At 61.7% G+C, this 13,623-nt stretch overlaps 3 protein-coding genes across 6 annotated transcripts in view; 1 reads left to right on the top strand and 2 right to left on the bottom strand.

The window, feature by feature from the left end:
• PAXX (PAXX non-homologous end joining factor) overlaps positions 1 to 13,623 on the top strand; it is a 291,630-nt gene that overhangs the window by 153,480 nt on the left and 124,527 nt on the right. The gene's annotated exons all lie outside the window — the stretch shown is intronic.
• AJM1 (apical junction component 1 homolog) lies at positions 363 to 7,620 on the bottom strand. Of its 2 annotated transcripts, none has more exons than XM_065737716.1 (2): positions 7,516 to 7,620; positions 363 to 3,770 (listed from the first exon to the last, which is right to left on the bottom strand). In XM_065737716.1, the coding sequence occupies exon 2, from the start codon at positions 3,706 to 3,708 to the stop codon at positions 451 to 453; it is 3,258 nt and encodes a 1,085-aa protein (XP_065593788.1). In that variant the 5' UTR covers positions 3,709 to 3,770; positions 7,516 to 7,620; the 3' UTR covers positions 363 to 450. The 2 variants fall into 2 exon arrangements, with proteins under 2 accessions (XP_065593788.1, XP_065593789.1); XM_065737717.1 differs by lacking the exon at positions 7,516 to 7,620 and adding an exon at positions 5,430 to 5,831.
• Positions 11,536 to 13,623, bottom strand: part of RABL6 (RAB, member RAS oncogene family like 6) — a 52,666-nt gene continuing 50,578 nt past the window's right edge. For all 3 annotated transcript variants that reach the window (XM_065737735.1, XM_065737736.1, XM_065737737.1), the window contains one exon: positions 11,536 to 13,594. In XM_065737735.1, coding sequence (XP_065593807.1) covers positions 13,394 to 13,594 — 201 coding nt within the window. In that variant the 3' untranslated portion in view covers positions 11,536 to 13,393. The remainder of the gene's footprint in view (positions 13,595 to 13,623) is intronic.

The following is a 13,623-nucleotide window of genomic DNA, read 5'->3' as shown; positions in this document are numbered from 1 at the left end:
TGTCCCCTTACCCCGCCCTGCCCCGGCTCCGGGAACCCCGCGGCTTTCACGGTACCGCGCTCGGGACGCAGACACCGCAGCACGCAGACCTTATGCAGCCCCGCTCTCACTCGGCCCCGCAGAGCTGTGCAGCCCCGCGGGCGGCACCTGGTGTAGCCCAGCAGCGCCCTGCGGGTCACGGCCGGGGATGGGTGCTGGCCGGAGGATGCGTCTCAGAGCTCTGCACCGGGTCCCGGGCGTGGACGGGGTGCGGAGGGCTGCGGTGCGGCACGTGGAGACCCGCGGGATCTTGCAGGCACCGCGCTCCAGCACCCCGCGGCTCCAGGTGCGGCCGCAGTGCCCCCTCCTCAGCCTTCCCCCGGGGAACAGAAGGTCCCCATCCCACCACCCTGCCGGGATAACGCCTATCTACAGAGGGGCCGCACGGCTGCTGGGGTCCTTGTGCTATGTTCACATGATGTCATCCAGGAGGTTGGGGCTGGCCACCCAGTCCAGCGTGCGGGGCTCAGAGGCGGCCATGATCATGCACATGAACTGTTTGCCTGTCCTCTTGTCGATGGGGTAAATGGTGGTGGGGGTGAAGCGCTTGTTGCTCTCCACGAAGTCACAGAGCTGCTCGTACACGGCAGGGAACTCGTGCCGCAGGAAGACACCACGGATGCGCAGCTCCCGCTGGATGTTGATGAAGCACACCTCCCGTGCCTTGCGGCCCTCCTCACCCTCCTTGTCGATGTCTGCTGTGCCGGGTGGCGGTGTCAGGATCAGTGTCTCCATATCCCGTTCCTTCTTTGGGATCTTCTTTTCAGGGCTGGAGGAGGCTAAGGCCACCTTGGCGTATTTCCTGACCGTCGGCACCTGCACCTTTGGAGATGGCCTCTCTGGCACTTTTTGGGCCACAGCCACTGTTACATTCAAGAGGAAACATTCATCAGGGTCATACTGGTTGCCGGTCTCCCGCAGTTCCCGGGCGTACTCCCCCAGGTTGTCTGAGTAGCTCTCCAGCTCCCGCAGGGACAGGTAGGTAGGGGACATGAGCAGGCTCTCCAGCCCGAACTGCAGGAAGTTCTCAGCCGAGCCTGAGTTGGGGAAGCCCAGGAAGAGTACACCGCGGCCGCGGGACAGGTAGCCCACCTTTGCAATGCGTGAGAAGGCCTTGTGCACTTCAGCATTCTCCCGGCAGAACTGCAGCACGTGGCGGCAGATGCTGCCCACGCGCCCGTAGACGCAGCTCTCCTTGTGCGTGTCCCAGTCCTCGCGGCGGCAGTGGCGGGAGCAGTAGTACGTGTAGCAGCTGTGGCACGACTTGAAGTAGAGGCAGGCGTTGAACATGGTCTCTGTCCGCCGGCACTTGGCGTTGGAGCACATCATCATGTCGTCCTCCTCCGCGCTCAGGTCGGGTGAGCAGTTCTCCAGCGGTTTCTTGAAGGTGCTGCTGGCTGGTGGGGAGGGCTGGGGGCGCGGAGCGCTGCCAAAAGAGCTGGGGCCCGGCTGCTCCTTCGTGGGACGGAAACTTTCGGGCACGCTGGGGGGAGCCTTCCTCCCCTCGCCCCGCCGTGGCGGTCCTGGGGTACTGCTGCTCAGGAGTTTCTTGAGCTGCTCGGCCAGGCTGTCTCTGTCCCCTGCACGGTGGCCCGGTGCTGGCTTGTAGTCAATGACAAGGTCGGTGATGAGCTCATCCAGCTGCTCCAGGCTGCGCTGGCGCGCCGAGCCACTGTCCTTGGGGATGGGCTGCGGGGCATAGGGCGCAGCGTAGGGTGCCTGCTCCCGCCCTCCATCCAGCACATCCCAGCTGGCTGAGCGCCGCTCGCTGCGGCCCAGCCCGTTGGCACGGATATCGTTGTCAGTGATGGTGATCTCTGGTGTGACGTACCAGGAGCGGCCCAGGGGGCCACGGCCGCTGTCGCTGTGCACCCGCTCGAGGATGGAGCTCTCTGACAGGGACAAGGCGGCATAGCGCTTGGGTGAGCTCGACAGGTTGATCACCACTGGCTGCCGGCGCTCGTCGGGGGATAAGGCACGGTGCTGCTCCTGGACAAGCAGGTTCTCGTAGCTGCGCCCGCGCTGCAGGGCCTCCTCCCTGTGTGCTGCAGGCGCCAGGATGTTATCCCAGGATTTGGAGTAGTGCTGGCTGTCCCGGCCCAGCCGTGGTGGGTTTGTGCTGTAGCTGGCGTGCCAGGAGGAGAGCATGGCCTCACGCCCAGCCGGCCGTGGGGCAAAGTGTGAAACCTGCAAGCTCTGGTAGGGCAGTGCGCTCCGCTCGGGGCAGTACCAGTCGCTGAAGTGCAAAGGCTGGGTGCTGCGGGGAGGGGGGCATGTTCGCGAGAGCACTTCCCGCTCACGGTACTTCCCGTAGTCCTCAGCATAGAGGACCCTGGCTGAGGAGCCGAGTGCTGGGTACGTCCGGGTGTCCTCCGCATACAGGGCCTTGACAGGAGTGCTGCGTGGGGTGTAGAAGCGGGGCTCCTCTGCGTAGAAGGCATGGGTGGGTGCCTCCTGCACGGGGAAGGGCCGTGCCTCCTCCACGTACAACGTCCGTGGTGGCATTGTGTGCACGCCCGCCTTGGCCGGGTCTTCCACGTAGAAGTGTGGCGGGGGGCCGTGGCGCACAGGGTAGGGGTAGCTGGCATAGCCTGCACTCCGCAGTGGCACAGCGGGGCTGGGGCACCGCACCGGCTCCTCCGCGTAGAAGAACTTGGTGGGGACACTGGCTGCTGAGAAGGTCATGCAGCCCCTCTCGGGGTACTCCCTGAATTCCCTCGAGGCCGGCACTGGCACCGTCTGGTACGCCAGCACCCGTGGGTCTGTGTCGAAGTACTCACCGGGGTAGGGCATGAGTGAGGGCTCCCCGCTGTAGGAGTCGCTGGGAGTGGGCGTGCGGGACACAGACACCTGCCTGCTCCCCGGAACCACCAGGCTGCGGGCAGCCCCTGGGGCGCGGGGCCAGTGCTGCGGCTCCAGCCGGCCCTGTGCGGCCCGCAGGCTGCGCGCGGTGTGCACCAGCACCGCCTCGTCTGGCTTGATGTCCACGCGGCACTTGACGTGGGGGCTGGCGCCCACCTTGGCTCCCGGCCCCTCCTCAAAGCAGTTGCTGCCCACGCAGAGCGGGGAGATGCGGCTGACGCTGCTGCGCTGTGGCTGCAGCTTGATGGGGTGCACCTCGTTGGCCAATGCTCGCAGCGGCACGTGGCTGTCGCGGCGCGGTGACGGCTCAGCACGCTGCGGGCCCCGCTCCACCCGCAGCGCCTCGCGCCCACGTCGCGCCGGGGGTGGTGACGCTGAGACGGCGATGGGCACCGGGGTGAAGGAGGGCTTCACCCGTGGCGCGCTCTTGGAGCGGGCCCGCCGCTTCGGCTCGCCCCGTGGAGCCTCCCTGGCCGGTGGTGGGGCTCTGCCACCATACAGGTCTGGCTTGGGGGGCACGCATCGGCCTGGTGGCCCCGCTGTGGGCTCAGGGGTGCCGGGCTGCAGGCACAGCCGCTCCATGGCCGGGGGAGCACCCAGAGGCTCGTCCAGCGACTCGAGGAAGTCGAAGCTCCGGCAGTGGCGTTTGTTGAAGGGCTGCGGGTCGCGGGGCAGAGAGGAGGACATGGAGGCGTCACATCGCGCCAGGGGCTGGCGGACAATTGAATCCCCAGGGGCTGCGGAGGCCACTTTTATGTCTTGGTACACCGTAGACACCAGGATGTCAGGTGGGTCCGTTCGTGTCATCTTAAAAGTGACACTTCTGTCGCCAGCTTCTTTCAGATGGCCTCAGGGGAAGGTGGCTGGCCCTGCAAGAGAACAGAAAGGTCCCTAAATCCTGGCGAGGAGCTTGAGGCCACTGTGGATCAAACTCACGCAGGGAGATCAGGGGTGTCCCAGCCCTGCTGCACTAATGCATTGCTCCCACTGTGGAGAGGCACTGAGATGCTGTTCAGAAAGGATTGCTGTTCAGAAAGGATTGCTGTCCAGAGGGCACATAAATGCCACAGCACCTGTGTGTGCAGCTGGGAGCGTGGCAGCGTGGCACTACTGTGCCAGCTGACCAAGGGCAGGAGCCCACCAACCACTGCGCCCACCTGCTGGAGTCAGGTCTGGGACACGGAGACCATCCTGCAGTACTGTAGGAAATGGCAGCTCAGAGCAGGGCTCAGGGGGCTTGGCAGGGGAGGTTTATAGCAGATGGGGACGTTTCTGGCACCGCGCTGTGGCCATCCAAGGCTCCCAGGACAAGTGAACTCTTGTGCCAGCACGTGGTGCACCACTGGGAGCATCACTTGAGAATGGGAGCTGTGGGCACCCCCCCACAGTGTGCAGGAAAGCTCCACACACCCACAGCCCATGAACACCTTGGAGTGACAGCAGTCCTGGCTGCTTGCAGCTACAGTGCAGCCCAGGGCTCATGCAGGCTGGCACAGCTGACAGCAAGGGCTGGCACCAGGGTGCTGTGGCCGTGCCCCCAGCCCAGAAGCCAGCAGCAGCTCCTCAGACACTTCCTCACCACTCATGGCTCAGGTGACCCAGCTGCAGAGGGGCTGCACTCACTCAGCACCTTCCAGCTTTGTCCTCTCCCACATCCTGTGCTGCCCTGCACTAGCACGGGTCTCCCTGGCTGGGCCGTTCTCTGGAGGAGTGGGATGGGTGTCAGTGAGGGGATGGGCACAGGCACAGAGTGCTGCAGATGGCACTCCCAGCATGGGGAGCAGAGCCATGGGACAGCTGTGTGGCAAGGGGACACTCGGTGTGCTGCTGATATGCCAAGGTGAGCAGGACAGAAGGTAGGCTGGCTCAGCCAGGCACCTGGTGGGTTCTGCAGTCACCTTCAGTGAAAGCCCACGGGGGGAATGGCTGCAGCCTGCAGTCAGCACCAAGCTCACATGAGCACGGTCTGCTTGTGGGGATGGCTGCTCAGTCCTAAGGCAAAGTACATGGACCACCTGGCTGGGGGGGGCTGGGGGCACGGGGATGTGCAGACTGCTGCAGGAGGCAAAAAGCTGCATTGCAAAGGGATTCAGAATGTGTTTTGCTTTAAACAGAAGCAGAGGACCACAGGGAATGCATTTCAGGGAGAAAAGGAACAGACTTTATTGGCAAGGTGTAGTGTAGGCTACAGAGACGTGGCAGGGTGCCTTGGAGCCCTCGTTTACCATCTGGGTAAAGCCCTGCCTTGTACTGAAGTTGGGGGCTGGGAGGTGGACATAGGTGTCGGGGAGGGGGTGAAGGTGGTAGGGCAGGGGGAGGCGCCTCTGCCTGGGAAAACAGGGAGCCCGGTGGCCAGGGAGTGCCTGGTGCTGGTGTGGAAAGGTCAGGAGGTGCCTCTGGAAGCACCTGTGGGCACAGCAGGGCAGAAGCCCAGTGCATGACACCAGCAGCAGCACTGGGCAATCTGTCCCCACGGCATCAGGGCTGCTTGCAGGCAGGGAACCGTGGCCCATGGGCCAGGGTCCTACCTGGTCCAGCAGCAGCAGGGATGGGGCAGGTGGGCTGAGCTGGCCAAGGGCCCCGTGGTGGCTCCATCCCAGCGCTGCAAAATAAAAGAGGTGGGTGAGGGTCATGGCTGCGAGAGCAAGTGGCTGCTGGTGCCATGGGGCACAGTGAGCTCCAGGGATGTGGACACTGTGTCACACAGACATACCCACCACCCACTGAGCTGCACAGGTCGTGCTGCCAGGGGAACATGGGGACATCGTGGTGCTGGCATCCCCAGCGTTGCCATGGTTTCCCCAAATTATTCCTCCTCTGCGAGGATGGCGTGGGTGCATGGGGAGGCTGCGCGGCAGGGGGCCAGGGGGAGCAACAGGGCTGTGCAGCAGTGCCTGGGGAGAACCCACATGGGCATCCACTGTGTATCAGAGGCAGGAACAGTCCCACTGTGGCTGTTCATGGTGGGACAGACACCATTGTGACACAGCAGCCCCATCTGGGCACTCAGGCAGAACTCAGCATGGCTCCTGGGGTGGGGCTGAGTCCTGGGGACAGCAAGGTGCCAGTGAGGACTGTATCTGGGTCCCCAAGGGTGGACAAAGACACACTCCCACTGCCCATGGGTCCCCAGCACCATGTCCTCTCTGCAGGGAGAGGATTTTGCTCCCACTCACTCTCTTGCTCATGGTAGGTGCCAGCAGACTCATTCTGCCCCTAGGCCTGCTCCTGCCCCTGCTGGGTTCCTCTTGTGTCCCCCTAAGGATGCCACCATCAGCTGGCAGCGTTTTGGGGCTGCAGATGCTCTCTAAGCTCTCTGTGTGGGGTCCATGGCACCCCCTGGGGGCACAGCAAACCCACCACCTGCATCCCCCTTCACCCCCTCCCCAGCGGCTTGTCACAGCCCCCCCACACCTCTGCTGCCAGGGGACACATCTGCCTGCTGTGTGCCAGCAGCACGCTGCCCACAGCCGTGGCCCCACATGGCACCGAGGGGCCCAGCACAGCCTTCCGGAGCAGCGTGCAGGGAGCAGTGTGAGGGCGTTTGGGGCAGCAGAGACACCAGGCTGCAGGAGGGGCCCTGGGGAGGCTCTGAGAATTGGGTCACTCCCTGCACGTGGCACGGGCAGGCGGTGTGAGGGCTGTGCAGTGCCACTGCCCCCAACCTGCTCTGCCCCCAGCCCGTCCCGTGCCCACGGTGGGCTCAGCACTGAGCAGTGCCCTTCAGCCCACCTGGCACAGCTGCACGTCGCCCCAAGCACGCTGCCAGTCCATGGGCGTTGCTGCACCCCCTGTGCCCACCACGCAGAACGCATGGGCAGCCTGGGTGCGCTGCCAGCACAGCCCCCGCCTGCACCGCCAGCACTTTGCCTACACGCGCTGCACCGAGCACGTTGCTGCCGCAGCACTGCACTCACAGCACAATCATGCTGCCAGTGCACACTGCGCTGCACCGAGCTGGCTGCCTCTGCACGGCCCTGCAGCCTCGGGCACACTGTGTGTGTGTGTGCACAACACGGCCCAAGCACCATGCTTGTGCAAGGCGCACTACATACACGGGCAGTGCACTGCACTTGCAGCCCAGGCCTGGGTGCTCCATGCAGGGACCCCCCCCGGTCGTGCTGATAACCGTGTCACCGCCGCAGCCCCCATCACCCGCCCGGAATGCAGTGCCCGGCGGGGCGAGGGGACGCGGCCGGGGAAAGTGGAGCTGCTGCCGGTCCCGAGGCGGTGACCCGCGCTGCGCACCGGCACCGGGTGACACCGGGCCCGTTGGACTGCGCTGAGCCGGGGCCGGGAACAGATGGCACTGCGGCGCGGCGATGGAGGCACAGGGGTGGAATGGGATGGGGATGGGGATGAGATGGGGATGGGCTGGAGATGGCCTGGGAGGGCGCAAGAGATACGGTGGGATGAGGATGGAAGGGCGCAGGGCTGGAGGCGGGGGGGGGGGAAGGGATGGAGATGTGGAGCGTGGGGGAAGCATAGCGGGGATGTGATGGGAAGAGATGCGATAGGATTGGAAGGAATGGCCCGGGGAGGTCGCAGGGGGATGCCCTGCAGGGGTCTCGGGGGTGCAGAAGGCCTCGACCACCCGCCCCGTTCCCCCCTTACCTGCTTCTCGCCCGCCGCCCCGGCGGCCCCCCCTCAGCATCCCCGCCACCGCCGCCGCGCTAAGCTCGGCCCACTACCGCCCCGGCGCCCGTGGCCCGGCCCGGCTCCGCCCGATACGGCAAGGCACGGCACGGCGCTCTGCAGCGGCCACCCAGCACTGCCGCCGCTTGTTTTCTCATAAATACAGCAGGCGGAGTTATCAGCCGGGGCCGGGCCGGGCCGAACCGGGCCACCACCCCAGGCACCGCCTCCCGCACTCCTCCCAGCCCCGGTTCGGCTCCGCTAGGCCCCAGCCCGGCCCCCACCGGTTCTCCCCCGCCCCCCCGGGACGCGCCGTGACGACGCGCGGTCGCAGTGCCTCGATGTCCCCACGCCGCCGCCCGCAGGGACGCGCTGGCGTTGAGCCCCGGCGGTCAGCGCAGGGATGTGCGGGCGGGGACGGCCGCGGGCTCCGCGCAGCCCGATCTCGCCCCTGACAGCTCCCGGGGTGTTGGGGTCCGGCCCCCACCGCGGCGTTTCCATTTTCCTCCCCGCGGGACGCAGCGCTCATTTCGGCCGCCCCCGACCCCCTCCATCTGCTCCCCGTCTGCTGCCGGCCCCGCGCCAGCGCCGAGTCCCGACGCGCTCATCGCAGCGCTCAGCGGCCGCACTCGGGGTGGGGGGGGGAAGGGGGAGCTTTCCCCGCGCCGTGGGGCTCAGCGCGGGCACGGGGCCGGGGCCGGAGCTTCGGGGAGCGCGGCTGGGAGCCGGGCGGGGGGAGCGAAGTGAAATTCACGGAAGACGCCCAAACGATGCGGGACCCGTCCCGGCGCCGGGGACGCCGCAGGGGGACGGGACCTGGAAGGTGTCACGCGGGTCGGGGCCGAGCCGCCCCCCCAGGCTGTCCTCGTCGACGGCAGCAGAACCGCCGTCGCGGGTTCGGGTCTGACCGCCGGCAGCGAGAGCCGCACCGGGGCCATGGGGAGCACCGCACGGCTGCGGGATGGGTGCGGGCAGCGCTCGGGGCGGCGGCGGCCGTGGGAAGAGGCAGAGCCGTGAGGTGACGGCAGCGGAGGAGGGCGGGGGCTGGGGGGGCTCGGCCGCCCACTGCGTGCGGGGTCAGGTTCGTGCAGAGCGCCCGGCGGTGTGCGGGGGTCTGCGCTGCAGCCGGGCCCCCCTGGGCCCACCCCCACACCGCCGCCCTCACTTCAGCAAACCCGTCCCCCGATGCACCGCTGCCGGGCGCTTTGCGGGTGGGGCCAAAGATAAAACCTTCACTCCGGGGCTGCGTTCCGCTCTGCTGCTCTTCCGCACCTTTCAGGGCTCGGGTTTCTCCAGAGGTCTCTCCGAGCCGCCCCCGTCTCTCGGGGCCCAGGATACCCCTGGAGCCACGACTCGGGGCCGCCCATTGCCCGGAGCCGCGACACAGCCCCGAGCACAGCACACGCGCACAGAGAACAGCTCCCGGCCGCCCCGCAGCGTCACCGGGCCGAGGTGCGGCTCCGGGTGCAGCTCCCGGTGCTGCGGTCACAGCTCGGCAGCCGCCCCGGGAAGCGCTGAGCGCAGCTCCGGGCCCTCACGGTGCCCGGCACACATCGGAGGACGGCTTCGAGGCAAAACCGACAGTTAAAAAGGCTCAGCCAGTTTTCCCGGTGTCTTTAAGCAGCAGACAGAGCCATCTCTGGATTCATTACTTTGTACCACGGTGGAGGCTGTTGCTAGGTTACAGCAACTGGTCCCTAAGCCCGTCCTCCCAGAGGGATTTCCCCACAACCACGCATCCGTGGGCTCCGGGGCAGCGCAGGTTGGGTACAGCGGGGGCTGTGCAGGAGGGGCTGCGGGCAGCACCTGAGCTTCAATAACCATTTCACACTCCGTGCTGGGGGAAGGAGGCAACTTCCCAGCCCGAGCTTTTGGCAAGCCAAGGGAAAATCCTGTGACCTTTCAGGAGCAAGAGAAATAGGGTGAGAGTTCCCCCCGTGCACGTGGCCCTTCTCATGAATCTTGGGCAATGACACAGAGCCACTGTGCACTGCGAACCTGCAGCAAGCTGCAGCTGTGAACACGGCCAGCACCATCCCAGGATGCTGCAGAGGCATATTCCTTCATGGGAAGCATTCAGTATGAGCCCCAGCATGACCTCATCTGGAGTGGCACAGCCTCAGGAAGATGAATGCAGGGGGGAAGCGGTGCCAGGACAGCAGCACGGCACGGCTCTGTGCAGGGTGGGGGCAGCAGCACCAGAACAGCAGCGCTGGTGAAGGAACAAATAAGCATAAAGTGGCCAAGAATAAATGTGGACAGCAGTTATCAGATGGTTCCTCAGCCTGGAGGCAGAAGGACAGCTTGCTGCAAGGATGCTGGACACCAGGCTGGTCTGCAGGTGACGTGAACTGCCGCTGCCAGTCCGTCTGTCCTTGTGCTATTTTTCTACCTGGCATTTTGGCAAGGAGATGGAGCAAAGCACAGGTCAGGTACCGAGAGCCTGTCCTTGGGCTCAGCAGCAGAACTAAAGCAGCTTAGCTCTCTTGTGGGGACGAGTTCTGTGACAGCCACCAACAGATTAACACCAGTGACAGCTTTAGCAAGCAGGGCTGGCCACCTGTGCTAAGACCTGGGCCACCAGGACGACGCAGGCACACTGCCTTTGCCCAGAACGACCGCAGGGGTCGGTGTATGAGCATGGAGCAGCCACACTCGAGGCCACGTGGCTGCAGGATGACTGTGGGCTGCAGCCAGCCAAGCTCCGGTGCTGCCGGCACACAGGGCAGGCTGCAAAGCCCGCAGAGACCGACACACAGCTGCCTGCTCCCAGCACACAGCTCCTCTTGGGTCTCAGCACAACAGCTACACCAAGTCATGCGCTGAAGACTCCCAGCAGCAACAGGAGCTGCTAACCATCCTGCTGTGCCTTCCCACACCAGAGAGGAGGGTGGCAAGGAACATTCACCAAAGTAAATATGGGGCACACAGCTCCCACCCACACCTCAGGTCAGTGACTCCACCAGCTGCTGCCCCCATGCTCAGGAAGCTGGCCCTCCATGGCAGCAGGCCACAGATGCAGTGATGGATTTGCACTTCTCCCTCCTGCTGCTCTGTACCAACTGAGACCTTGTATGACATACAGCTCCAGCCAGCACTGAATTGTAAGTGCAGCTCCTCAGCCTCAAGGTTTTGATTTTTTTTTTCTTATAAACCCCAAAGCAAATACACTGGTACCTCTAGAGATGCTCAGAGGAACTATATATATCTGCATGATCTGGCAGAAGCTTCCCTGCAGTGACAGGCACGTACACACACTTCTTATATTTAGCTTATTTGAAAGGCTGGGTATGGGTGAGACCAACTCAGACAAGGTCTATTTCTTTCTCTCTTCACTCACACTTGCTAGCACTGGATTACACCTCATACATTCCCTGAAAAAGGGAGAAGCCTAAAGATTGCCTTTTTGCTCCTATTCCCTTTCACTCTCCCACTTCACTGGGAGGGATATCTCTGGCCTTGCTCCCAAAGCCCAGTGCCACATCCCCTTCCTTGGGCTCTAGTGTAAGTAAGGAGAGCTCCCACCTCTGCTTCTCTTTTAAAAGAGAATTTTAGAACACCATGACTCACCTTTGCTTGCTGTTGTCTCTGCTCCCTGTGCTGATGAGCCTGAACTGCAGGGAGCAGAGAGGCTCCTGCTGGCCATCAAATCTGGCTCAGGTGAAAGAGAAACCCATGCCAAGACGATGCTGCCAGGGGATGCAGTGCCTGCACAGCCTTCTGCTGACCCACGAGCTGCACTCAAAGGAGGTGGAGCTGAGTAATGCTGCCTTCTCCCCAGCACTGTGCAAAACAGCAGCTCCCTCAGGACAGACCTCTGTTTTGGGGGAAAAGCTCATGGTTTTTAAGTTCAACTTTTCCTCAGTGACTTTTAATTTAGTGCCGTTTCCTCCAAATGTGAGCATGCATCAGAACTGTCCTCCCGTGAAACAGTCCCAGAGGGACACAGCTCACGAGCCCGGGCACACACATCTGCAGTGGAGAAGAGGTACAGAGGCAGTCGTACAACAGAGCTTTATAGTCAGAATGGATTGTACCAGGTTCTTTGATGCAAAATGGAACATGACCCGAAATCTTTACAGAACAGAAGCGCTCTGAGGAACGCAGCCGCCGAAGCTCCGACGCCTGCCTCCTTCTCCCAGGTGAGGCCACAGAGTGACTGCATTCCCACCAGCTTATTCCTCCCCACCCGTGCAAAGTTTGAGCTGTCCCACGCAATTTCCTTACAGTGTCACAAGAAATGCAGTAATGCTCAGAGAATCAGCAAGTGCTAAAGGAAAACAGACCTAAATACACACTGCTCATGCAGCAATACCCAGTTCTTTTTGTAAGGAAACAGTCACAAGTGCATTCTGGGGACTGGGGGGAAGGAAAATAGAGCAGCTAACTGCCTGCTGCTCTGAACAGCTCTGAAGTGGACAACGAATGAAAAGAACGCCTTGTCTTACGGGGATGCAGTAAGAAACCCCACTTGGATACCATGGTTGACAGTTTACAACAAAAATGGGAGACGGCGAACAAAACCAAACCTCAAATCAACCTGGGTGCAACAGGGTAACGTAACACACAGGAGGTACAGGGAGCTGCAGAGGGGACACCAGAACCAAAAGAGAAGGGGACGTGGACAACTGACAAGCTCCTTCAAAACGCAGTGGCAGCTTGCTGAGATGCAGGCAAGTTGAAGGGCTGCTCTGCAGTGCCCTGCTGCAGCTGATGCTACCGAGGAGGCACCAATCCATGGGTCTATGTTCAAAGCAAAAAATCCAACAGCTTCCTGAACTCATGGGGTAGGAACTGGCTCCACACCTGGGGCAGGAAGGGCAGCACAGCGGGGGCTCTGCAATACTGACCAGTTGGGTCAGGAAAGGCTGCCAGAGCTACAGCCGCTGTCCCTCCGTGCAGAGGCAGCGGGAGCTTTAGAGTGTGACTGTAAAATGTCTGAGAAGCAAATGCCTTGCCATGCTAATGCTGCTCTGTAGACAGTTCTGAAGCTCTGGGTGTCTTCATTTCCATGAGAGTCATGTCCCTGAGAGGTACTGAACGGAGGGGATTCTACTGTATGCAAATTCAAGGGTGGGAAATGCAGAAAAGCAATGATTTTTCCTCTCTCTTATTCAGGTTTGCTTTGCACTTTGCACTGTTTTCCCAAACTGCATAGCAGCTTACATGTAGTGTCTGAGACACTGGGGCCACGGAAATCAATGGGGTTTCATGAATTCCAACAGCAGCACCAGTGAGTGCTAATTAAGCTGCTGTGCAGAAAGGTCCCTTTCTAAGGACTCCAAAATCACACACGCTCTCTCTCACTCTGATCCTGCAGCTGCTGTACCATAACATGATCTGCTTGATTTAAAGCATCAACTGCTGATTGGAGCAATGGCCAATACGACCTTTCTCATTAAAAAATAGGAAGGATAAAAAGTTAAAGACGTGAGACAGGCGAGCACGATGCATTCATGCAGCATGGTTTGTTGTACTCCTCTTAATAAGACAGGAGCTTCAGGTGTGCAGGAGTGGTATATAGTGGGGGTGGAGCTTGAAGAGGTCCTCTTCACCTCCTACACCCTGACAGCAACCCAAAGGGGCATCTGTGGAAGGAGAAATCACAGCCTGGAAATGGGCCTGAGAACCATGCTCTGAACCTCCCCCTTACTCACATATATCTCAGCTGGATTTTCTCTGTGTAACGAACCCACCAGAACAGCAACGCAGATGTAAAGCTTTTGTTCTGCCAGCTCTGTTTTGAGTGAATGTATGGCAAAAAGCTTTATACATCTGCACCCATCCTGGTGTGACTTGTACGAAAAGATGAAGACAGCCACAATAGAAGAGTCCGCTGTGTGTAAATGTGGGCAGCCTACAGCTCCTCATAGTCCCCACCTCCTCGTGGCTTGCTCGTGCTGGCTCCTCCTCCAAGAAAAGCCTCCAGTTCATCTATCTCATTGTTTTTTTCCTTGCTCCTCTTCTTCTTCTTCTTTTTGTCTTTCTCCTCTTTGCTCTCCTCTTTCTCTTTGCTCTTCTTGTGTTTGCTCTTCTTTTTCACGGACTTCTCCTCTTCCTGCAGAATGAGAAAATGTTCATTAATAA

This window comes from Cyrtonyx montezumae, unplaced genomic scaffold (genome assembly GCF_038088225.1).
Source record: "Cyrtonyx montezumae isolate F1298 unplaced genomic scaffold, pur_monq_1.0 scaffold_20, whole genome shotgun sequence".
Classification (NCBI taxonomy): domain Eukaryota; kingdom Metazoa; phylum Chordata; class Aves; order Galliformes; family Odontophoridae; genus Cyrtonyx; species Cyrtonyx montezumae.
This window is presented reverse-complemented; position numbering and strand designations above follow the sequence as displayed.